General features: G+C 47.0%; 1 protein-coding gene across 1 annotated transcript; it reads right to left on the bottom strand.

Moving 5' to 3' along the window:
• Nucleotides 1-1115: 1115 nt before the first annotated feature.
• On the bottom strand, nt 1116-6315 carry dla (deltaA). Its single transcript, XM_054778984.1, has 11 exons — nt 5922-6315; nt 5504-5806; nt 5309-5369; nt 4973-5230; nt 4189-4249; nt 3969-4099; nt 3417-3586; nt 3122-3338; nt 2276-3047; nt 2082-2190; nt 1116-2013 (listed from the first exon to the last, which is right to left on the bottom strand). The coding sequence occupies exons 1-11, from the start codon at nt 5979-5981 to the stop codon at nt 2008-2010; spliced, it is 2148 nt and encodes a 715-aa protein (XP_054634959.1). The 5' UTR covers nt 5982-6315; the 3' UTR covers nt 1116-2007.
• Between the last annotated feature and the right edge of the window lie 20066 nt (nt 6316-26381).

Raw genomic sequence — 26381 nt, 5'->3', positions numbered from 1 at the left:
CTGCACAAGACTGGAATGGACCACAAAACCATCACCGAGAAACTTGGTGAGAACGATATCATTATTGCAATAAGTCATAAATGGAAAGTCAGATTTTACCTGGTGGGGTAAGGATGACTGCGAGGGAAGGTGAGAGACCAGACCAGATTTACAATGGAAAAGCTGGTTAATTGATGGCATCAGGTGGACAGGATGCGTTTGGAGGCAGACAAATCGTGACTGTGATCCCAACACCACCACCCCTACTCTCAAACATGGAGGTGGAAATATTGTGCTTTGGGGGTGTTTCTCTCACCAAAAGCCCTCGTGAGACGTGTGCAGCCCTGGTGAGCAGCTACAACAAACGTCTGACCATCAAATATTATGGTATTGCCATAAAATACTTTTTTTTTTAATCAAATGCAAATTAAAACGTTAAGTTTAACAGCTGTCTAAAATGAAGAACATTGCTACAGCAACACAAAACAGCTACAATCGCTCCTCTTAAAATCCTTCTCCCCCCCTCCCAAAAGGATCAGTGCTGTAACCCTTTGAGAACTTTGTCCAGCGGGCGTCTGCCGGTGGACAACATCTGTCGCCCGTGCCCTTTCCTCCCAGCATGCCGAGGGACGAGCACGCTCTCCCAAGGGTGGCCTTTTGTGTGGCCCATTGTCAGTTTGGCCATTGTGCGGCGCTCCGAGGCTGATGATGATTTACAGACATTTGTGTCGGAGCACAATGAGCGTCTTTGTGGGGCAATTAAGCGGGAGAACCGGGGGCTGGTGGGGTGGGGGTGCAGCATGCAGAGGCCTGCTTTTTAAGTTTTTTTTAACTTGGAAAGATGAGAGTGAAAAACATCTCTCACAAGGAGAAAAGTTGTTTTGGTGTTTGAACGTACAACTTTTCAGTACACTTTATAAGTGTTAACTGTGGCAGAGGGAGGGAAATTGTCTTGTTTGAATAGACGTCCACAGACCCCTCCCCCTGCGTCTCCAGGGAGACACTTTCAAGTCTCAGTGGCGGCCAACAGTGCCGTCATTGAAAGCACCGCCATGGGGCCAAGCGCAAAGACAACAGATGTTCCCGATTGACTTTGCATGCGTACAGATGGACAAACAACAAGTGTCTGCGTTCACATTTAGCATCTTTTATTTGGAAAAATAGTCTTGGCTAACTCCTTCATTGACAAAGAGTACAGGAGACGGTCATAGAACAATGCAATGTACAGTACAATCCCTCTTAAATAACTTTTTTCTTTCACCAAACAAACATCCCACTGACCTGAAGTGCCTTTGCAAATATCATCCATAAAGAAAGCAACTTAAATAACGTCACAAATATACAAGACAAAATAAGAATAACACAAAATCCTTAAATTAACTTAAATTAAACCATAATTTTAAATCATAACTTTTTCTTGTTTTTCTTTTTTTTATTTTACAAAATCTGTATGAAAAAGCGTCAAAAGTAATGAAGACAAGGGAACGCATAAAAAAACAATACTATGTCGGGCCGGTTTGGAGGACTTCAGTTCATAGAGCGAGCACATTTACGTACGTTGAAGAATAGGCCAGTATGGCCAAACATCCGCTGTTTGATGCGGTTCCTGCGCTCTGCCACGGCGCCTGCGATCGAGAAAAAGGCCTGGGTGCAAATGTTGCAAAAAAACAAACATCGTAACTTCGCATTGCGCGTTTATCTTTCAGCGTCCCTTAATATTTAAATTTACAATTTTTTTTTACCCCCAATTCCCGACAAGAGGCAGAACAGAAAGCTAAGTGTCAGTTTACGTTTAACCGTAAACTTTACATTTTCCTTATTACCCCGCCAGTTCCTATCCCACAGGCCGCCAACGCCCGCGCTAAGTTTCCAGTCGAGAACCAGCTCAGTCTGAATATCAGTTAAAGGTCTCAGTATCAGCAGCAGTCTCCAGGCGGGACACCTCCCCCCGACGTTAGAGCAGCATCTCATCCAGGAGTATAAAAACTCTCCCAAAGAGCAAATGAGCAGAGCCCGTCGCCGGCCCGTTTACACCTGCGGACACAGACACCGTTAGCGTGGTTAGTCACAAACATATTCGGTTTATATTTAAAATACCTCACCTCAGTTGCAATTATACATTCGTCCTTCTCCTCCGACATGACAAACACAGATTTGTACTTGTTGTCCGCACATGCAGACATTTCTGGGCTATTCTTTTCCGATGCATCGCTGTTTGGGAAAAGAAGAAGAGAAGGTTAGCTTTATCCGCGACCACATTTATGTGACACTGGCACTGGGTGTGGCGTGTTCGTACCATTTTAAAAGCTTGCTGTGTTTTTCCTCAAACTCCAAGGCGCGACACTTGTCCTCGCAGGCCGCCTCCAACATGGCTTCCTTGGCGGCCTGCTCGTAGTTGACCTCGTGTACCAGGTTGCAGTCCGCTGGCGGTTGCCGACTCTTGTAGCTCCTCCTGTCCGGGGACGTTCCCTCATCTGGGTCACTACTGCACAAGTCCATCTTCTTGTTGATGTTTTTGACCCCCGGTGTCGGCACCACGCTGACCGCCAGGTCCCTGTCGCTGCGCTGACAGTTGTTGGTCAGGTTGTTGATCGTCTCCCCGTCGCTGACAACTTCTACCGGACCACCGCGCTGCGATTTGGATCGGAAGAACCCGACCAACACGGCGCATCCCGCCAGCAGCAGCAGCACCAGCGCCACGCCGGACCCCACGGCCATCCAAGGTACTTCTGAGCCACGGATGGCGGCGTGCTCCGGAAGCAGGAACTGGCAGTTTCGTCCGCCGTAGCCCGGAACACAAGCGCAGACGTAGCGATTGTTCCTCTCGTGGCAGGTGGCGCCATTGTGGCAGGGGTTGTGCTCGCAGCGGCTGATGGGTGAACTGCAGTTGCGGCCTGTGTATCCAGGCGGACAAGTACAGGTGTAGCCGTTGACTCCTTCCTGGCAGGTGCCGCCGTTCTGGCAGGGGTACAAGGAGCACTCGTCACCGGTGTGGTCGCAATTCATGCCCGTGAATCCGTCAGGACACTGGCACAGGTACGAGTTGACCAGGTCCACACAGCGAGCACCTGTGAACACAAGGTCGGGTGTTAGCACTAGTCCTGAAGGGACGCTGGAAGCAGACACACGAGGTCACCCTCACCGTTGGAACAGGGGCTCGAGGTGCAGTGGTCAATCTTCTTCTCACAATTGAAGCCAGCGTAGCCGGTGGGGCACTGACAGAAGTAACCACCGTCGGGGTTGTCGCTGCAACGGCCGCCATTTGAACATGGGCCGTCGGCGCACGTCATGGCACTCAGCTCGCAGTTGTTGCCATAGAAACCGTGAGGACACGTGCAGGTGTATGTGTTCTCCAGGTCCTGTGAAAGGAGAACAGACCCGGCGTCATTTTTGGGCGACATCTTGGCTCCTATTTGAGAAGACCGAAGCGGACTTACGGTGCAGCTCCCTCCGTTTCGGCACGGGTTCCCTGCGCATTCGTTGACTTGGATCTCGCAGCTGGCACCAGTGAAGCCGGGCCTGCAGGAACAGGTGTAGCTGCCCTGGCCCGTGTTGCTACAAGTGGCTCCATTCATGCATGGCTTGTGGTGAGTACAGTAGTTGAGGTCTGCACAGACACGTGGGGATTAGCATGCTGGAACACACTGGGATCGCTTCTTCGCGCTTTCGGGTTTGTCCTGACAACTGCTAACCCTAATCTTGTCCTGATTGTCTAGACAGCTGGATTGACAAAGATCAAGTTTTAAGAAAATAAAAATTCAAGGAATCCCATTTTGTTTGAAGATGCCCTCTAGTGGCCAACGTTAGTTGGATTCCTCCATTCACCGCTGTTACTATTGTCTTTTCCACTGGTGACTCTCTTTCGGCTTCTGATTGGCTGCAATCATCTTACACTTAGTGGCTTTGGCATGCACTTAACAGCCTGCTAATGTGTTTTGTTGTAGACTTTTTAGGTATAAAGCGTGTAAATCACGTTCTCTGTGGCTCACCTTGGTTGCAGAAGAGCCCCCCCCAACCCTCCTGACAGTTGCACTGCCAGGGCTGCTGGCAGGTTCCGTGGAGGCAGCCGGGGTAGCGGATGCACTCATCGCAGTAGCGCCCCTTGAATCCTACTCGGCACCTGCGGCAGACCAATGAGAGGGAGCAGGTAAAACGGTGTGATCAACGCTTGTACTGTACGTGAGCCCAGGCCCACTAAGATGAACTTACTTGCACTCTCCGGGTTTCTCGCAGAATCCGTGCTCGTCATCGCAGCCTGGCAGGCAGATTGCTGTGTGGGGGCGGATAAGAAAGATGTTTTGAAACATTTGAAGTTAAGAAACTGAAGAAGATGGGGAGGGGAGGCGGCCCTAATGTAACTAGCCTGGGAATCACCCTGCTAGTTTTTTCCACTTTAATACAAAGAAGTATGTGAGTGTGTGTGTGTGTGTGTGTGTGTGTGTCATTGACCCCCTCGACCCCGCCCCCCAGCCACCGTCTTTTTTTTTTTTTTCTTCGCTGCGGGTCAGGACTCTTTTATTCCCCTTCACACACGCGCACACACACACTCTGGTCCAGATAAGAGTGGACAGCTGGCGGGTGTGTTGCCAGTGGGGGGACAGCTGCTCCATTGTCTCCTCTCTCCTGGCAGCTGCCCACTTCAAACAATGACCCCACCCCCTTGCGCCTCCACCAATCAAAGCCCGGCCCACCGCCCCCCAGCAGCCAATCAGAAGGCCGCGTGGCAATTTATGGCACGCGTGACATTATTCCCTAAAACTTTCCTTAGAATAAATCAAGTGTGCCGCTCAGTGTTTCCAATTGGGGGGAGGGGGTTATGCAAAGCGACCCCCTACTGGCGCACTGAGACAACAAATAACAAAATTCATCACTTTCATTCTATTTTCCTTTTATGTAATCAACGATCTGTGATGAATGACCCCTCTCCATTAAGAACACGGGGTGAAATGATGTTCTTGTAGAAACATATTGGGGGTGGGGGGGGGCTACTCACGCTCAGTGCAGTACTGTCCCTTCCATCCAGCGTCACACACGATCTCCCCCCGCTCCCCGCAGGTGAAATGTCCGAAGGCGTCGTCTCTGGGTCGGCAGAAGACCGAGCAGCCGTCCCCGTAGTAGTGCTCATCGCACACGAACCGATACGAGTACTTGAGCTCGGTCCTGCCCGCTGTGTGAAGGTCCTGGGACCAATCCTCTCCTACGGTCAGGTGCCTCTGCGTGGTCATGGTGCTGATCACCCGGTCTGGGTTCTCTAAAGAGACGAGAGGCGTGCGTGCTGTTTACAGGGGTTCAAAGTGGACTGTGTAAGGACGAGGGGGCGGCCTCCTACCTGTCGACAGGTCGTCTTTGTTGTCCGTGTGCAGGGCTTCGATGATGAGCGAAAAGGTCCCCTGAGGGAGACAAGAGGCTTGGTGAGGCAGGTGGTCCCCACATTAGGAGATAACATCAAGCCCTATAAGAGGGAGGGTGGGCGTCAATCCACCCCACAAAGCGCCTCCCTCCCCTCCCACAAACACACACTTACCGGCCATGTGAAGCCGAAGTTGATCCTGATAGGGTTGCTAAAGGAGCTCTCCGGGATGACGTCCGGGACCTGGAAGGAGTTGGACCCCAGCACGGGCGTCACGGCGCCGCCGTAAGTGCAGGGGGGTTCCGGGGAGGCGTTGGGCTGGTAGTGCTTGAGGCACACCCGGAAGAAGGTTTTACACTCGCACTGCTGGAAAGAGGAGCCGGGCGCCCCCCTCCCGCAGCAGTTCTTGTTGCCCTGCACGCCCTTCTTGTTGAGAAATTCCTGCAGCTTGAGTTCGAACACCCCCGAGCAGAAACCCTAAGGGAGGGAGGGGGAGGCTGCTTAAGTTCGTTCGCTGTGCGTGCGCGGCTCATTGTTTGTGTGTGTGTGTGTGTGTGCGCGCGCGCGCGTGTGTATGCAGTGCGGGTCTTACCTGACACAACAACATGGACGCCACAGCGAGGCTCAGCAGCATCTTCAATAAATACATCATAAATAAGAAAATAAATACAATTCAAAGTCCTCACGGTGCCTCCTCCTCTTCTTCAGTCCCTGTGAGGAAGATGCATGGAGCACCTCATGCACTGCTGACACTCATGTCCCCAAAAGAGACAGCCAGAGAAGTAAATCCCAAAGTTTGTCCCAGAAGAAGCTCGTGCGCCTGCGTGGCGGGAGATTCTAAACATAAAAGTGGTCCAATTCCGTTATAATCCCAAACAAAGATGGCCTCCTTTTGTCTTTGCTGTGTGGGGAGAAGACGCGTGTCACTGGTCCAACATGCTTCCCTCCTCTTGTCCCACTTTTTCCTCCTCCTGGTCCCTGCGTCTTCCTCCCTCTCGTCAAGTGTGTCTCAGGCCCGGGCCGCCTGCAGCCTGTTATATATGGCCAGACACATGCTATGGTAATAACATGCAAATGGGCCCTCCTCCTCCTTTTCCTCCTCCTCCTCCTCGTCGTCCTCCTCCTCCCAATCTGGCCCCACGATGCAAGGAGCCTCCTCATCCTCCACATGAAGTCCAGTGCGTGGACAAAATGCAACTTTCATTCCTTCAGTATCAGGACGCCTAAAGTGAATTTTTAGGAGCTTCTAAATTGCCTTTGAGGCTGGCGGGCCACTTTCAGCCCACAGTTGACGTTTTCATTGGTCCATATTTGTTTTAAGGCAAAAAAAAAAAAAGCAAAAAGTGCTTGATTGTTCTTGTACTTGTTACTGCCAACACCAGGTGGTGCTGCCCTGACAAGCCATAATTCAATAAAGGAGTAAGAATGTTTGACATAAAATAATGCTGTAATTCAAGAGGGACATGTACAGAGTTGGGCATCGAGTCTCGAGCATCAATGGGAACCGGGATTAACATTCCGATTCTCCCGGGATAGTTAAAATGTTTAAATTTAGATTCCTAGTTTTGATGCCCTGTCCGCCGACTGGAAAAAATAGCTGCAAACACCAACAAAAAAGAACCCACTACAATGTTTGGCTTAACTGAACATAAAAAAAGAGCGGTCGGCTCAGTGCAACATTTGCAACACATTGATATCATGCAAAGGAGGGGCGTACGACCAACATGATTAAACACCTTCAGATCCATGGTGTAGAAATAATAATAGTCGAATAATAGTCTTTGATGCGCCACAGCGGACTTCCTTTAAGCAGTAAGAATCAGGGAAGTCAAACAATAAATGACGCCTGTCTCATGCCAATGTGGTGGTTTCAGGAGTCCCGCTGATATTGTGGAAGCTCGATGTAAATAAAAGACAGGAACTACTGATGCAGGATGCAATATTGTTCATGTTTATTCAGTTTGTGTCTCTGAAAAAGTCAGGAGGCCTTCTCAACCCACACGACACACTTCCGGCCTTCAAAACAAGAGCGCAGTGCTCTACATCCTGTTTACTGTGGTAACAAAATAAGGGTGTCATAAAAAATAGCTTAAACCAACATTGAAGCAGCAAAGTATACCAGTGCTAATATGATCGCGCAAGACCCACGGCTCACAGACAAACCTTTTACAAGTGTTTGATGTTCTGCTCCCAGGTTAGTGCTTGTTTAAGTGCCTGCAGCATCACACACTCACACACGCATAAACAACAGCATATGTGGAAATGTTTAGTCATGAGCTTTTCAAATGTAAACATCTTTTGTGAAAGTGTACTTTTGTGAAAATAGATGTGATAAATTCATAGTGAAGTTGATTAAAAGTTCATATCATTAAAAAATTCATGGGGAAGTTCAGACATTTCATCCAAAGAGAACTCTGGTTAGCATCCTCGTTTAAACCATGCAAACTTTTATGACCTCTTAAAAGAATCGGAATCAAAAATCATTAGGAACCGAAGTGAGGAATCGGGATCGAAACTGTAATTGTTCAAATTCAGACGATGCCCTACCCTAGAAGTATACGTAGGAGGAGGACATGACTGGTTTTAAAGAAGATTGGCTTGGTGCAGTTTTGCTTGTTGATGCCTTGCTTATAATCAGCTGGAAAAATCTCCTAAAACAAACATAACATGTTTATATAAAGGACCACCCTGTCATTGTTTAACAAATATCAAATGTAGTTTTTAATGGCTGGAATAAACTTTGGATCATCATCATCATCTTCTTTTTGTACTTCATCTTCCCTGCAGGAGTTGCTCCTCGCTATGGCAACAACGTCCTGCTTGGAATCTCCTCAAAAACATTCCTTGGCAAAGTTGGAAGCTAAAGGACGCCTCCTGCCTTCATCCTACTCTCTTTCTGCAACAACTCTTTCTGTGTGTGTTGGAGGGGGCTAATAGAGAGTCGCTCTCGTGGCCAACATGAGGGGGAACTTGTGCCATTGTGTGTGCAGCCAAGGAGGAGACCCCCGCCCCCCCACTCACACACTCCTCCCTCCCCCTCAGCTGTATGGTAATTCAACTCGCACCTGCTCTTCCCTCAACAACAGCGTATGCGCGCCTCCCTGTTCCCCCTCCCCCCTCACAAAAAGTTCTTGCACCCCTCCCTTCAACTTGCATGCACACATCTGGCACGTGCACATCCATTTGGATAAAGCCAGGAGAGCGTTGTTGCCTCACTGCTTCACTTCTTACGTCACATTACTACATTCAGTGAGAAGGCGGCCAGCCCCCCCCCCACCACCCACCCCGTTGTCTTTTCACACGATGACTTGTTGTAACATTGATCATTTGTACACAACCCAGTGAGGAGGGAATACAAGGGGCAATACAATAGAAAGTTAAGTCGAATATACTTTAGAGTAGCCAGTGTACAGCTTGTACAGCAGTAGCCAACAAGCTATTATTGTGTAAATATCTGGCAACACAAGTGAGTCCATCTCTGTCCAAATTCTGTCCTTGATGTGGACATTTAGTGTGAGCACCTTTAATTTAGCATTGCCTTAATCCTCTTGGGCATGGAATTGAGTGGAGCTGCATAGGTTGTTACTAGAATCATCTTCTACTCCTCCATGATGCAGATACAGTAGGGACACAAAATGCATGTACGGCATGGAGGAGTCAGGACGCCTGGAAATGAGGGGGTGTGTAGTATCACCCCGTCAGCATTCCTGCCTTCTTGAGGATGCCCCACAGATGCCCTGCTGGGTCCAGGTGTGGAGGAGACATACTTGGCCACTTCATCACCTTCACCTTGGGTGTGTGTGCGGGTTCTTAACCACTTTCTGCTTCACGGTGTCGCAGCATGTTAGAAATAATCTTTCCCCTCAGTGAACTGCAGCTCCCCCGTGCAGGCAGCACTCACGCACCCTCAGACCATGACGCCACCACCATCGCCATGCTTGACTGTAGGCAAGACACAAATGTCTTACTGAAAGACCATAAAAAGCCACGAGTTTTCTTGCTATTGACAGTTTAAGCTGCCAAGAGCTGAGAAAATGTGTCCAAACTTTTGAGTGGTAGTGTATATATCAATGTATATGTATCTTTACTTGTCTCTTGACAACATATATTGTCATAAAATTGATGGATGAAATGTTTGGGCTGTTCTGACTTTTGGGAGATGGTGTACTTGTGTCATGCCATGTCATGTCCCAACTTTTCCCTCTTCCCTTTCCTTCCTTTGCTTTCCACATGCTGCCCCACTTTGGTTAGGGCTCTGATGCTAGGCAAGGAAAGGAGTCAAAGTTGGTGAAAGTTAAAGAAAAACTTATCAGGGTGTTGAAAGAAGTAAAACCGTTCTGGTTCTGTCTGGGACCAATAAGACGGTGCACGTGCATTCATGCATTCTGTGCTTTCAGTTCCATTGATTGAGAATGCAGGAGGGAGGGGGCAGGAGGAGGGGTGGTCTTCAGTGAAGGACCACGACACGCCTTCAGACGCGGATAGACCCTTACAAGCCATCTGCCATCCCACAACCCCCCTCCCCCCATTCCCCCCCTCCCCCGGTGCCTGCAGGCCGTCTCTATGCTCCAGTGTCCACCGGGCTGCCGACTGGAAGCATGTTAAAGGAGCTGTAACGGTATGGGCCCTCAGGGGCCATATGGTGGGGTGGGGGGCAGAAGCCGGTCCCCGAAGAGGAGACACCACATGGTCACTCGTGGGAACGTAAACACGGCGCCCATCACACGATATCGATCATATGAAGCGGTGATGAGAGAGGGGCGGGGGTGTTAAAAGTGTGTGTGTGTGAGAGAGAGCGAGAGGGAGTGATGCTACCGATTGATTATACGTCACACGTGCATGAAATATCGATGCTTCAGTCCAGTAATGATGTCATTATATTGGGGGGGGGATAAAAAAATGACGCACATGAGTGTTTATCACAAGGTCTTCATCTTTCCTTCTTCATTAGATATCATCATGCTGGTGGACCACTTCCGGGTCTCTCCCCAGGGTCCCGCGGTTCATTTGCATTTTGTCTGCCGCTCTCCTGCGCGCTGAAGTTGATGGTGGGAAGATGCTGCAGTAATTACGTGGGGGGCCCATGGACGCGTAAGTGTATGTGTGTGTGTGCGCGTGTTGGGCGGGGTGGGGCACTTACTCGAGGGTGGGGTGGGGGGGTGGGGGTAGCGGGCTGGACGCGGCCAGTCGCGTGCCAATGTTTAGGAAAACACGCTGGGCTGACACACAGCACAGCAACAACAAAAACAGTAACAACATGTAATACAGGCACAGATGACGTCACTTCATTAGACACACCCTCTGATGATGTTAGAATGTTGACTTTTGATTGACACTGCCAGAGAAGTATTCATTTATAGTCACAGCTGTTCCAAACGTTTTGACCACCCTATTTAGCCAGGGAAAGGGTGTCAACCAGGGGCGCCCAATGTGTGTACTTTTTATTGGCCCGGGCACTTTCTAAAAATACAGTTACTAAAAAAATGTTTTCCACAAGCATCAGGAAGGCAGGAAGAGAGGAGGAAGACCACAGGTTGCACAGGAATTAAGGAAGGTAACAATAATACGCGGGTGCTCACACTTTTCACTTTCTATGAGCGACTTTAATTTTGTATTTTTTTTTTTTACATGAAAGCAATGTTAAGTAATAAAGTGTGGGGATGGACATACAGTAAATGCGATATCAGGGGCGATCGCAAAGGTAGTGTGGGTCTGTGTCACCTGCATCATTACTATCGCTTCATAGATGTCAAATGACATAAATCAGATGACATTAAACCCCCTCCTGATTTGCTCTCGTGCCCCGGCGGCGGCATCAAAAATGTGGAGAACAAGCAGCCACGCGCGGATAATGCAGCTTTCATCTTTATTATTCCGATTACGGATAAGATAACTCAGCGGTAAGATGCCAAAATCTATAACAAAAGTTATCCGCTCACTTGGAGGGGCTTTTTATGTAGAAAAAAAGTCAACTGTTTCACGGCTGCGCTTCGCGTCATGAACTCAACTATTTCATGATGACTTGGAAAACGTGGCCATTGCTGAAAGCTTTTGAATATGTTGCCTTGACTACAGCCGCATTGTCTTTTGCATAATCATTTCATTTCTCGTACACAGTATCTGTAATGTAGAGCAAATGCTAACTGGACGTAACACATGATGAACACTATACGTAGCCATTTTCACTGACATACTACTCAGTTTATGTACACAACTATTGAGGATTTATGTGTCATTATCTTTATTGCCATATTGATTTGAATTGTGAATTGCTGAATGATATCAGCTATTTTGATGACCTGTAAACTTTGAAACTGTCAATGTGAAATACTAATCATTAGTATTTAGTATTGCAAAGTTTACCGCTTAGATTTTATATATGCTATAAGTTTTATTGGAAGAGGTAGATCATTTTGATTGTGTGCACCCCTGATGTACATGTACAATGTACATCAATACTCATATTTATACGTAAAATAAAATGTCTATATTCTCTATGTTTATAGTTGGAGGCATATCTTTGGAACAAAGTATCCCACAGGCTGTTCAAGTGTGAGCACCCCTGTGCTATGTAGGTGCATGTATAGCTTATAATTTTACATATTAACCACACTTAATGTGAAATAAAATATCATAAAAACATTTCACTCCACTTTATTTTGAAAAAACATGCACCGGAATCACCTGTCTGCCCTATCGGCACTTGACAGATAAGGAGTGGAAGAAAAGGCAGAGAGAAAGGCATTAAAAGTTAATGAATGCATTTGTTGTTGAAGCCTGTGAAAACAACCCTAATGTTGACATTATTACCAACAGTCAATTTAAATATTAAGAAAAAAAATCCTACCACAGCGATGCAGTGGCGGCAGTCTGCCTCCCATGCAGCCCACCACCACCGCTTCAAAAAATCCTAGGGGAAACCCTGTGAGATCTACTTCCTACTATAAATATAGAAAATATATATATTTACTATATTTATAAAATCTTAGCACTCAGTTAGTTTATTCGTAATCAGAATAATAAAGATGAAAGTTGCATCTCCGTGTGTAGCTTGAAACGCAGCGGGGGAGCAAGAGCGAATCGGGGGGGAGCTTAAGGTCAGCTGACTGATGTCATCTGACACGTTTACACCATCGAGGGTAACCAGTGGCTCGCGATTGACGTAAATGGTACCCCTGCAATAATACAATAATAAACTGTCCTAAATATTATTCTATGCAAATAAAAAGCTGTCTGTCATAACACTTAGGTCATGTGATGTAGTCGTTAATGCAGCTCATTCATCTTCAGTCTAATTTGGAGGCAAATGAATGATGAGTCAATGCAGGAAGTCCCGGCCCCCTCCCTCTCTAGCTCCACCACGAGCATCTGCCCAGACTTGAACAGATGCACACACCTGCGTGCTGCCCCCCTCCCCTGAGCCTTTCAAGCCTCCATGGGAGCCAGGCAGGACCACAATGGTTTTGGTGAGGGGGATCAGGGATGCAGTAACCAAATACAGCCTATCCCCCCAGGACAGGCGCCCTGTTGGAGGCATTGTCAGCAGTTCTATCAAGTGGCTACGCCACACAATCTGCTGTACGACTGCTCATTTCAGCACCGCCATCACGCATTGGGAGGGGCCGCGGGGGGCTCCAGAGGTGGCTGCCTGCATGGCTTGGCTGGCTCAGGCCCTGAAGAGCAGGCTGTTTTAAACAAGTGCGCTAAAGTTCTTTTGGACTTGAATCCAGTTTTAGGATAAGTGGCGGTTTGGAGGAGCGGTTGAGCAGGGGCGGGGGTCACGGCAGGTGCTAGCTAGGATGAAAGAGGGGCTTCTACGAGACCAGGTTACACTTGAAAAGCCCTGCAACAGCCCATCGCTAGGCCAGGGCCATAATAGCCCTTCGTCCCTATCTCTCAGCTGCCGCTGCAGGACAGAGGATCCACACGCACCTGTTGTCCCGCCCCACGCCTCATTGTGTCCAGCCAGCCTTAGTGTGCTACACCTCAGGAATGCTGTCCTCGTCCCAGGAGAGAGCTTATCCACGGTGGGAAGAGGGCAGGGAGGCGGTGAGGAGGAAGGAGATGGAAGGGTGGGTGTGAGGTGGGGGGGTCGAGCAAAGGAACCAGCAGGGAGGCTTTAGAGATGGAGGTGGGAGGGAGGGTTTCAGTGTCCTCTGTCCTCCTCTCCATCCAGAGAGCCCTGTCCTAAATCACTGGCCCCCAGGGGAAGGCTCTCCATTGTGACGAGATGGCCCCTGCAAGCTGGGCTGCCAGCTGCCGCCGCTGCAGCATCATGCACCCCACCCCGACACCCCCATTCAACCCCTCCACCTTCAGCACCATGACAATGCTCCCTGCGGCCAGGGGCCACAGGCCATCCACAACATTAAAAAGAACTCTGAGAAGGACGGCGGCCCAACAACACCTTTTTTGGAAGGACTTTAATGATGAGCAGGGTGACTGGGACTACGACCCCCCCCTGCCCCTCCACAACCACCTGCCCCCCCTTAAAGTCATCCAGTAAAGGAGAGAAAAAGCTTACAGGTGACTTTCAACAAAGACAATTGTACACCGCGTGTATGACGGAGGTTAGTAAACATGAAGAACTCTGACCTCCACAAGGTGCTGCTTTAGTTTAGTTTAGCCCCATTGGCCTTCAAGATGGAGGAGTAATCAGAGTACTTCCATCGTCCTTCATCAAAGTCGTGGGCTTCTTGAAAGATTCAGCGTGTACAAACCTCATGGGAGCAGGGTAAACCAGGGTTGTCCAAAGACAGGAAGCCATTTGCGGCCCACAGCTTGCAAACATACAAATAAGCAGTAAGTGTTTTGTCAGGTATTCAGGCTTAATTCTATGAAAAATGAAAATTAAACAACTTTAAAAAAAAATAGCAGTCCATCATTACGACTATAATTTGGATTTCATTTGACTAGGCCTGTCACGATAACACATTTGCTGGTCGATAATAGAGCTATAAATTATCGACGATAATTGATAATTTTGACCCTTTTTCAGACCTTATTATCATCAAGTTTGTCATTCAAGTATCACTGTGTCATGTCACATTTGAGCCACTCGATGGTACTCAAGTGTAGTGTATCTGTGTGAGGCACAGAAGATGCCTACTACAGCACTTACGAATCGCTGAGTGTCACCACTTCACATACTCAGGGTATCGCGAGCTCGCGCCGCCCGGCACTATACATTCACTTCGCCGATCAAACGCCCCAGCAAGTACCAACCGCCGGGACAGCACATCCACACATCACTTCTGTGCTTTCATTCATATTAGCGTTTGCTTGCTAACTGCTAGCCAGCACTCAGTGTACTCAGTCACTACGTAGCTAGACCGCGCCTCCGCTTACTTTGACAAAGACAGTGAATAGCTGACAGGAGGCTCACTCGTTCCCTTAATTTGACTATACAACCAATGCGCTCAGACAGAAGCAGAGTGAACCCTCTTGTCATCTAGCCTGCGAGGAAATGGAACAGGCATACGCACATGTCAATTTATCGAGGCGTCTAAATGATCAGCCTCGTTTTTTTCTATCGTTCGATTAATGGTTTTATCGATTATCGTGACAGGCCTACAATTGACTATAAATAAGACAAATCACATTCATTGGAATTATTTGATCATTTGTTCCCATTGTAGATTGAAAAACTATTATTAAGAAATATGTACTGGTATGTACTGTATTATATATATTCATTCATTTAGATGACTCAATTTAAAACTAATTAAAACATTACTTTTTTGAAAGTTTGAATTGTCATCTAAATTTATACAGATTATCCAAATATTCTATAAATACTAGATATAAAGTACATAATTAGGAATTATTTGTTAGTTAATTATTACCAAAATAATGTTATAATTAAAAAAAAATAAATTAAAAGAGGACTTTAAATATAAAAAAAAGAAAAATATATTGGCCTCTATTGTCTCTAAAGTGTGGAAACATAGGCAAATATTATACAATATACTGTATATTATACAATATATCATTTCATTTGTATATGATAACTAAAAATATGAATAAATGTTTGCTTCTTTCTAATTTAAATGAATTTCTCTCTCTCCCTCTCTCTGTATATACAGGCGTGGAAAAAATGTTGAGACCACCCTTGTTTCTTCAGTTTATTGATCCATTGTAAAGCCTGGTACCACTAAAGATACCTTCGTTTGGACGAATATAATGATGATAACAAATATAGCTCATAAGAGTTCCATTTAAGAGCTAATATTTAGCAACTTCCATGGTTTTCTTGATGATAACCAAATTACTTAAGTTCTGACATGATAGCTATAGCATTGTACTGCCCAAAAATGTCACTCTTTTGAGCTATTTTTGTTGTCATTGTTATATTTGTCCAAACAAAGGTACCTTTAGTTGTATCAGGCATCAAAACGAACAAGAAACTGAAGAAACAAGAGTGATGTAATCATTTTTTCCATGGTGCATAACTGTAATTATTCTGAAAATGATGATTATAAAATGATGATATATTTTTAAAAGGTACAGTATGAAACAATTATTCATGAAATTAAAATGTTTTTAATTTTATCACCAGACTACTTATCAGACTGTTTTCCATCATGTCGCCCCCCCCCCCCGTTGGTGTATTTTTCCCATCCATAGAAAGAGCGGCGTGCTCCATTGTGCTGCGCCTAATGATGATTGTAATGACGGCTTGTCCATCTTTGATAAGAAGCAGCATGCCCCTCATTAAAGGCTCCGGGCCCCCGCTTCTCATGGCGGCTGCTGCTTCCCGGCTCGGACAGCAGGCGATTAGGGGGGTGTGGGTGCCGGGGTGGGGGCGAGCGAGACGACACCCGTGGCACACGCCTGTTGACCGAGCCACAAAGCAAAAGTGTGTGTGACACTCGCCCTGCACCCCCCCAACACCACCACCACCGTGCCGCTGCCATTGTCCTCCCAGCGGGCCCTGAGACAAGACCAATGCTGTTAGATGCCCCCCCCTCCCAAACACACACACTGATGCTTCCACAATCAGTTTTACCAATCAGCTGATCTTGCATCGCTTTCCCACCCATCACCCCAACCCCCCCCCAGCATCGGAGGGGCTGTAAAAGCACTGATTGACATGCAGACAGTATTTCTTCGTGCTGGAGGGTGTGGCAGGCAGGTGGGCGGGGTCCACTGGATGGTAGCGCTGATGGTCGTGGGACGCAGGAGGAAGGGGCTTGTTGCGAAGGGGTGGGAGGGGGGGGTAGTCTCAGGAGGAGGGGGTGATGGTGCTGGGGGGTGTTGCAGCGGCTGCCGGGGTCAGGCCTGTGTGTCCTGGGAAAGTTGGGTTCTCCATTTAAATCCGCACATGTTGCGGCCTTCTGGTGGCTGCGTGAATGCACACGCTGACAGATGGCCCCCCACCATAACTATAGAGGCCGAGCGCCGCCGTTCCCCCAGGGATAGCCGGGCTGAGGGAGGGAGGGACGGAGGCAAGGAGAGGAGAGTGTCTCTCAGCTGATCCCATCAAAAAGAGAGATGAGGGGAAGAGGAAAGGCTGGTGGTTGGTGGTGGTGGCGGTGGTGGGGGCACAAATGTGTGTGTGTGTGTGTGGGATTCATCCTTAATCCCAATCTCTAAATTGAGTTAATGTGTTTGCCTGGTCTGCAAGGTCCTTAAGGAGGCCCCAAAGATTCTGATTAGATGTCTGCTTTAGCACATCTTGGTGTGTGTGTGTGTGTGTGTGTGTGTGTGTGTGTGTGTGTGTGTGTGTGTGCATGTGTGCATGTGTGCGTGTTGTTTCATGACTAGAATGGCAGCTTTGTGCGTGTGCGCGCATGGGACAATTTTCCCATATGTAAGTCATGTATATATAAATAATCTGTTCTAGGGTCAAACTGTGCCCATCGTAAAAGCGTTATTAAGTGTCCAGGCAATGTTTTTAGGCCTTTTCCACACCAACATGGATATTTTAACAGGACATATATTTTTCGATCCATTTTGGCCTCTCGTCCACACACAAATGCAGCATTTTGCCCTTAAGTTTGCTGCTTAACTACTGCTTGGGTGTAAGACCGAGTTTTTGTTTTGTCTTGTGTCATACGAATTGAGAAACATTGTCTCATGAATTTAAACCTTGTTTAACAACAGAACATGCAGTTATTGATTTACGGGTGTTCGTTTCATTTTGTGCAGTGGTAGACACGCACGTGTGGGGGGCAGTTGCATATAATGTGTATCTAATACAGGGGGGTCCAAACGTGGCCGATGAGGGCCACATGCAGAAAATTGTATGGATGCAAGGGCCACTTTGTTATATTTCAAGAAAAAAAATGCATCTTATCTTTGGGATGTACAGTAGGTAAAAAATGTTGTTATTATGAACTTCGGTCTGCTCTTTTTCCCCCCATTTTTGCTGTTTTTTTCCCCAAACATTTGAACTTTCTTCTTAAATAATCTTTGTAATAATGAAATTATCATTTTCTTCTCCTAATATTACGACAGCGGTGTTCCATTTGTGTCCGACAGCTGTTGTTTTATTGGCCCGCTGCACACTTTATGAAAAAACAACTAAAAAAAACAAAAGGCAAAAAAGGAAAAGTGTGGTAATTTTACAAGAGAAAAATGCATAATTTTCAGAGAATAGAGTTGTAACATTTTGAGGAAAAAATGTAAAAATATTAAAGAAAAAATAAAATATTTTTTAAAAGTCACAATATTATGAGAAACAAAAAAAAACAAGAAGTAAAGTCGTCATTTTGGAAAAAAAGGTTGCAGAAAAAGTGTCGAGAATAAAATATGGGAATAAAGTCATAATTGCGAGAAAGAACATTTGCAAGAAGAAAGCTGAAATAGTTGGAAAATAAAAAAAAACAACAGCACAAATGAAAAAAAGTGAAATATTAAAAGGAAAAAAACATTTCTAATGACAAAAAGTCAAGAAAAACCTGTAATACTGTGAGGAAAAATAGTGTCGTTTTACCACACGTAGCGTTGAAATATTGAAGGAAAAAATATTATTATTATTATTTTTTAAAAGTCGGAACATTATGGAAATAAAAGTCCCAGAACATTATGGAAATAAAAAAACAAAATAAAGCCGTAATTTTTGGAAAATTAGGTCGGGGAAAATTATATATTATATATATAAATGATTCCCAAAACATTTTTACTTTATTCCCCGTAATATTATAACTTTTTTCCCAAACTAATTTTCCAAAAATTACAACTTTTTTTTTCGTTTGTCTCGCATAGTATTACGACGTATTTTTTCTTTAATATTTCAACACTATGCTACTAAAACGCCATTATTTTTCCTCATAATGTTGAGTTTATTCTCGTAAAATTGCCACTTTTTTTCTGGAATACAACTTTTTTCTCAAAATAATTTTACTTTATTATCGTTAAATTACAGCTGTTTTTTTCATTTTCACTGTTTTTTAAAATTTTTTATTTCCCACTTAGTTCCATTTTCTTCTTGTAAGATGTATTCTCATAACATAACTTTTTTGGCAACATGATTTTCCAAAAATGACAACTTTATTTGTTACAGTCAAACTTGTCTATAGCGGCCACTAGAGGGAGTCTGTAAAAGTGGCCGCTATAGACAGGTGGCCTCTATAGACAGGTTGGCGTCCAGTTTGAAGGTTGGCCAGTAGAAGAAAAAAAAAGAAAAAAAAGGGAAAAAAATAATAATGTTGACCAGTAGAGGGCACTGTGGGACTGCGGATAAAAGTTGTACAGCACTACTAGGCTTGTTATTATCCATGACCCACAGAACAAAGCTGTGCTAGTAATGTCTTACGCTTGTTTTTAATATTTTACTTTTTATACGGCAGAGTGTCATTACAGCTTTAGTTTATCAGGAAGTGACGGGAAGTGACGGTGGGCGTCCCGAGCAGGAGAGCTAGGCTCAGTGCTAGCTGTGAGTTTGGAGAGAGTTGGGAAGTGTGTTTATGTTGGCGTGGATGTAAAGTCCTGCAGTGTTCTCCGCTGTTAATAAAGCCATTAAAGTGCATCGGCGACGTGAGTCTCTCCTTCCCCACAACAAGCGGCATTACAGTATTGACCAGTGCACACCAGGAAATAAACGGTGTCATTTCTTACAGGCATTGGCTGGACAGCTATGTAGTGGGGCTTGTTTAACCTTTGCCTTGTGGGCAAGCAGGAAGGAGAGACGATGCTGAGAGATGTGTGTGTGTTCTGAGCTGCTGTCTGGTGGCCGCGTTCAATAAATAAAGTTGGCAGAAGCAACAGGAGAAGTTTCCTTCTTTGCTTCAGAGCTGAATAACACTGACAAGTTAACAGACTAGTAGCGAACGGAAAAGAAGACGGCTTTTTTTGTGTCGAATACAGAAGATGAGGACTTTGATGGATTTGTGGATGAGGATTGATGAAAAATAACATGAGTACATTCTAAAATACTTCAGTGGCCGCTATAGGCAGGTGGCCGTTCTATAAAGGTGGCCACTAAGACAGGTTTAGTTTGGTTTGGTTTGGTTTAGTTTATTTGAACATGAAGGTTACAATGGAATACATCTCATGAATCATTCTTTCACAGTTCCACATGTCCAAAAGGAGCAGGAAGAAGCAAAGCTTATTTAATCCTACCCCCCATCTATTTCAACACTTGTTATTCACTTTCTGCGTTCCATGTCATGTTTTCTGTGATAATCGGGATAATAATACATAAAAGATGACAGTAAGACCAAAAAAAAAAAAACTAAATATGAATAAAGAAAGAGTTTTTTTCCTTTTTTCTTTTTTTTTCTTTTTTCTTTTCCCTTCCCCCTTTTTTCTCTTTTCTTTTTCTCCTCCCCTTTCCTTAAAAAAACAAGAGCAAAAAAAAATTATATATATATATATATATACACAAAAAAATTAATATATATATATATATGTATATATATGTGTATATATATATATATATATATATATATATATATATATATATATATATATACATACATATATATGTAGGTATATATATGTACAGTATATATATGTATATATATATATTTTTATATGTATATATATACATATATATATGTATATATAAATATATATATATGTATATGTAACGAACCTGACAGAACAATCATTGTGATGATCAAGACTCTTCTGCCTTGTATTTAGCAAACATCAACTGCTTGTATTGTTTTCTGAATGTGCTCATCTCTGTACATTGTTTGAGTTCTTTACTCAATCCGTTCCATAATTTAATTCCACACACGGAAATGCTGTGGCTTTTCAGCGTAGTTCTCGCATATAAATGTTTTAAGTTTAATTTTCCTCTAAGATCATATTTCGCCTCTCTGATAGAGAAATACTGTATGAGGTTTTTTGGTAATGTCAGGTTCTCGGTGTGGTTAGGACCCCAGATGCAGAGGCTTAGAGTTCGTGTGGTAATTCAGGACTTTTAATGACAAAAAGTGCAAGAGAGAGTAGTTCCAAAAACAGAAAGCGATGGTGTTGTGGCAAAAACAGAGACAAAAGGCAAATGAAAGTTACACCATGAAGAAAAGTACAAACTCTGGAGTTAGCTGGACGGCAGGGAGCGACAGGGTCCAAAAAGGCGTAGCACGAGGATTGTGTAGTAGGAGTTCTGGGACGAGTAGCGAGACAATAAACCAGCGGCTGCCAGCTGCGGGTAGTCAGCTTAAATAGGTACAGACTGATAAGCTACAGGTGTGCCCAGCGTCCCCGCCTCCAGCCTGCTCAAGGTGTGACTGCAAAAAGAGAAAACAGGCCAGGAGAAGGCAGGTACCAAGGCAACACAGCACATCAACCACCAGTGCTTACTGGCAACTGTGACAGTACCCCCCCCCTTAATGGGCGCCACCCGGCGGCTTACCTGGCTTCTCTGGGAAACGCTTGTGAAAGTCCGAAATGAGGGTGGGGTCAAGAATGAGGGACCGGGAAATCCATGAACGATCCTCGGGGCCGTACCCCTCCCAGTCAACCAAATACTGGAAACCCCTGCCCCTTCTTCTCACGTCCAAAATGGCCTTGACCGTGAATGCTGGGTGGCCTTCAATCATCCTGGGGGGAGGGGGAGGCACCTCCGGAGGGCTGAGGTTGCTGGTGGTAACTGGTTTAAGGAGTGAAACATGAAAAACCGGATGTATCCTGAGGGATTCTGGCAGACGGAGTCGAACAGCGGAGGGGTTCAGGACACGATCCACGGGGTAAGGGCCGATGAATCTGGGCTGGAGCTTCTTTGAGTCAACATGGAGGGGTAAATCACGGGAAGAAAGCCACACCCTCTGTCCTGGCTTGTAATCAGGGGCGACTGAGCGGTGGCGGTTGGCTAGGCGTTGGTTGCGCTCTGATGTCCGACCAAGGGCTGCCCGTGTGTTGCGCCAGGCCCGGCGGGCCCGTTGTAGGTGGGCGGCCACGGAGGGGACTGTCACCTCTGATTCCAGGGATGGGAATGCCGGAGGCTGGTAACCATAGGCGACGTGGAACGGGGACAGGCCCGTGGCGGAGCAGACCAAGGTGTTGCGAGCATACTCGATCCACGGCAGGTTGAGGGACCAGGAGGCGGGCTGTTGATGGCAAACACAGCGGATGGCCGCCTCCAGGTCCTGATTGGCTCTCTCGGTTTGACCGTTGCTCTGTGGATGATAGCCCGAGGACAGACTGGGTGATGCTCCGAGGGCTTTGCAGAACGCCTTCCAGACAGCAGATGTAAATTGTGGTCCCCTGTCTGAGACCACATCCAGGGGGATTCCATGCAGTCTCAAGGCGTGAGAGACTAGTAAATCTGCCGTCTCCAGGGCCGAGGGGAGCTTCGGGAGTGCTATAAAGTGAGCCATTTTCGAAAAGCGATCCACTATGGTGAGGACGACTGTATTTCCGTTAGATGGTGGAAGTCCTGTCACGAAGTCCAGTGCTATGTGGGACCATGGGCGGGAGGGGATAGGGAGCGGTCGCAGGAAGCCCGCTGGAGCCAGATGAGATGGCTTGTTCCGCGCACAGACTGGGCAGGCGGCCACGAACTTCTGGACGTCTGCTCGGAATGACGGCCACCAGAACCGTTGCGCCAGGAGGAAAGCGGTGCGGGAGACTCCGGGGTGGCATGCTACCTTGGACTCATGGGCCCACCGGAGGACCTCGGAGCGGAGTCCCTGGACGACAAACAGCCGTGCCGCCGGACAACCTTCAGGGGTGGAGATTTCTTCAGCAGCGTTGGCCACCCGCCGCTCGATATCCCACTGAAGGGCACCCAGGATCCGGGACTGGGGGACGATGTATTCCTGGCGGGGTTGCTCCGGGGCCGGTGCGTGTAGTCGGGAGAGGGCGTCGGGCTTGGTGTTTTGGGAGCCCGGGCGGTAGGTCAGGGTGAAATTGAATCGAGTGAGGAAAAGGGCCCATCGTGCTTGTCGGGGATTGAGACGCTGAGCGGAGCGGAGGTATGACAGGTTTTTGTGGTCAGTGTGAACAATGAACGGGAGTTCAGCACCCTCGAGCCAGTGCCTCCACTCTTGCAACGCCAGGATGAGTGCCAATAATTCTCTGTTGCCAATGTCGTAGTTGCGTTCGGCCGGGGTCAGGCGGCGGGAGAAGAAGGCACAGGGGTGGAGCCTCTGGTCGTCGCTCGAGCGCTGGGAGAGGACGGCCCCTACGCCGGTGTCTGACGCATCAACCTCGACAATGAATTGAGAGGAGGGGTTAGGGTGAATGAGCACAGGAACCGAGGTGAATAAAGATTTTAGCTTACTAAATGCTGCGTCTGCCTCTGGGGTCCACCTAAAAGGAACTTTAACAGATGTGAGCTTCGTCATTGGTTCTGCGACCCGGCTAAAATTCCTAATAAATCGGCGATAGAAATTGGCAAAGCCTAGGAACCTTTGAAGAAGCTTCCTTGATGTAGGAACGGGCCAGTCGACCACAGCCTGGATCTTGGCTGGGTCGGGACTAACTTGGCCTTGTTCCACAATGAACCCCAGAAAGGAAACGGACGACGAGTGGAAAGAACATTTCTCTGCCTTAACAAATAATTTGTTCTCAAGTAGCCTTTGGAGGACCAGACGAACGTGCTGGGTGTGTTCCTCGAGTGAGGATGAAAAAATTAGAATATCGTCCAAATAAACGAAAATAAAGCGGCCGAGCATGTCTCGCAGGACGTCATTTATGAAGCTTTGGAACACGGCTGGAGCATTGGTGAGTCCGAAAGGCATGACTAGATATTCAAAGTGTCCGAGAGGGGTATTGAACGCGGTCTTCCATTCATCACCCTCTCGGACACGAACTAGATGGTAGGCGGAACGAAGGTCAAGCTTAGTGAATATCTTGACGGAATGGAGGGAGTTAAATGCGGAATCCATGAGCGGTAATGGGTATTTATTCTTTACTGTAATATCATTGAGAGCCCAGTAGTCTACACAAGGGCGGAGGGACTTATCTTTTTTGTCCACGAAAAAAAACCCAGCAGCTAATGGGGACGATGAAGGACGAATGAGGCCAGCTGCGAGAGACGTGGCAATATACTGCTCCAACGCTTCCCTTTCAGGTTTGGAAATGTTAAATAGCCGTGCGGATGGGAGGGTAGCACCGGGAAGTAGCTCAATGGCACAATCATATGGTCTGTGAGGAGGAAGTGACTGGGCTTTTTCTTTACTGAATGCTTCACGGAGGTCGTGGTAAACTGAGGGTACCGAGGTGAGATCAATTCTTTCCGGCAATGCTATCTGGGCGGGCGGAGTTCGTGGACATGCTGATTTGAGACAGTGGGTGTGACAAAAAACGCTCCAATTAATAATGGTGGATTTAGCCCAATCAATGTGGGGGTTATGTTTGAGCAACCAGGTAAGCCCTAATACGATGGGTGCTGAACGGGAAGGAATGACTAAGAAACTCATGGTCTCCGAGTGGTTACCAGAAATGCGGAGAAGAAGTGGAGTGGTTTGGTGCGTGATAGTAGCAAGGTGACGCCCATCAAGGGAACGCACAACTTTAGTATCAGATAGTTTTACCACAGGAACACCATGTTGTTTGACAAACCCCTCATCAATAAAATTGTCATCTGCCTCTGAGTCAATGAAAGGGTTAATGTCTAATTGTTTGGTAGACCAGGAGAGAGTACCTGGGAGTTGTAGTCTACCAGCTGCGTCAGGCGCTGACGTCATCCGGGGGGGCGTGTCTCCGGACGCGCTTGGAGAGCGTGGATGTGCAGCTTGGGTGCGTGGGCTGTCGGGACGGACCGGACAGCTGGAGAGGGAATGACCTGCCTGGCCGCAGTAGATGCACAAGCAGAGGAGCTTGCGGCGATTCCTCTCCGCAGGAGTGAGACGACTCCCTCCCAGCTGCATAGGTTCGTCGAGCCGAGGTGCAGGAGTGGATTCCATGTAGGCGGATGGCCGGGGCGGTGTCTGTTGGAACTTGTAATCGCCGCGGCTGTAGCCGGGGGTGCCGCGTCCCCGGTCTGCATGGCGGTCGCTGAGGCGCTTTTCGATGCGGACAGCCAAGGCGATGAGGTCGTCGAGGGTTGCCGGGGTCTCCAGCGGAATCATCTGGTCCTTGATGGGATCAGCCAGGCCAGTAAAAAATGCATCCAGCAGGGCCGTGGCGTTCCAATCACTTTTTGCCGCAAGTGCGCGGAACTCGACGGCGTAGTCGATGGCGCTGCGGCGTCCCTGACTTATCCGCAGTAGGGCGCGTGCTGCGTCGCGCCCGGGAGGAGTCCGTTGGAATACCTGTTCCATCGCCCTGGTGAAGGCTGAATAGGACGAGCAAGTGGGAGATCGGCGGCTCCATTCCGCCGTGGCCCACTCCCCTGCTTTGCCAGTCAGATGGGAAATGATGAAGGCGATCCGTGCCCGCTCGGAGCGGAAGGCAGCCGCCTGCAGCTCGAAGTGGAGCTCGCATTAAGTGAGGAAGGTGTGTACCTCACCGGACTCGCCGGAGAACCTCTCGGGTTTGGACAGCACTGAGCCGAGCGCAGGTAAGATGGCGTCTGACGAGCGCGAATGTTCTGTGGGTATTTCAGGGTTAGCGGGTGGTGTGGTGGTGGAAGATCCTTGCTGTAGGGTTGCGACCAACGCGCCGAGCTGTGTCTCCAGAGCCTGCATGCGAGCGTCTTGTTGGTCAGCTAGGCTTTTAATGCACGAACCCAAAGCATTAAGTTGTTCCTCTTGTCTGCCCAGGCATGGAGCCTGGTGACGCAGTGCCAATTTAATGGGCTCAGGCTCCGCGGGGTCCATTGCTGGCTGGTTTATTCTGTCAGGTTCTCGGTGTGGTTAGGACCCCAGATGCAGAGGCTTAGAGTTCGTGTGGTAATTCAGGACTTTTAATGACAAAAAGTGCAAGAGAGAGTAGTTCCAAAAACAGAAAGCGATGGTGTTGTGGCAAAAACAGAGACAAAAGGCAAATGAAAGTTACACCATGAAGAAAAGTACAAACTCTGGAGTTAGCTGGACGGCAGGGAGGCAGCAGGTCCAAATGGGCATGGAACAACGATTGGTAGCAGAAGCACTCGGGTGTGTTGCCAGCAGAGGCGAAACAATAAACCAGCGGCTGCCAGCTGTGGGTAGTCGGCTTAAATGAGTATCGGGTAATTAGCAACAGGTGTGCCCAGCGTCCCCGCCTCCAGCCCGCTTAAGGTGTAACTGCAACAATAAAGGAGAAACAAGCCAGAAGAAGGCAGGTACCACGCAGTGACAACCACAACAAATGGTAGTCACTAGCACATTGTGACAGGTAACGAGTTATTATTAACTTAATGCATTATTCTGGTGGTTTGAAAGAATACTAAATCTGCAAATTTTAATATCTGTGATTTTAAAAATAAAGGGTTTGTATGTTGTCTATACTTGACATTATGAATTATCCCCACAGATCTTTTTTGCAGTACAGTGAGTGAGTGAAGATTGCTTTTGTAATTATTTCCCATATCTCCACACAATACATGAAATATGGTAATACTAAGGAACAGTACAGAGTGTGGAGTGATTTTTGGTCAAGAACATATTTTGCTTTATTCAATATAGAAATATTTCTCGCCACCTTTTGTTGTATATTTTTAATATGAGATTTCAACTTGAGAGTTGAGTTTGACTGTATTTTGTTTGTTTTTTGTAATATTACAAACTTTAAA

This window comes from Dunckerocampus dactyliophorus, chromosome 6 (genome assembly GCF_027744805.1).
Source record: "Dunckerocampus dactyliophorus isolate RoL2022-P2 chromosome 6, RoL_Ddac_1.1, whole genome shotgun sequence".
Lineage (NCBI taxonomy): Eukaryota > Metazoa > Chordata > Actinopteri > Syngnathiformes > Syngnathidae > Dunckerocampus > Dunckerocampus dactyliophorus.
The sequence above is the reverse complement of the archived record's forward strand: the minus strand, read 5'-3'. Positions and strand labels throughout refer to the sequence as shown.

Bases quoted from the DNA above. Each gene is read 5' to 3' on its own strand.
- dla (XM_054778984.1), bottom strand. From the start codon at position 5,981: ATGATGTATTTATTGAAGATGCTGCTGAGCCTCGCTGTGGCGTCCATG. The intron at 3,587-3,968 runs GTGAGCCACAGA...GTGTCTGTGCAG, and splicing joins GGGGCTCTTCTGCAACCAAG to ACCTCAACTACTGTACTCAC. The intron at 3,339-3,416 runs GTAAGTCCGCTT...CTCCTTTCACAG, and splicing joins GAAACGGAGGGAGCTGCACC to GACCTGGAGAACACATACAC.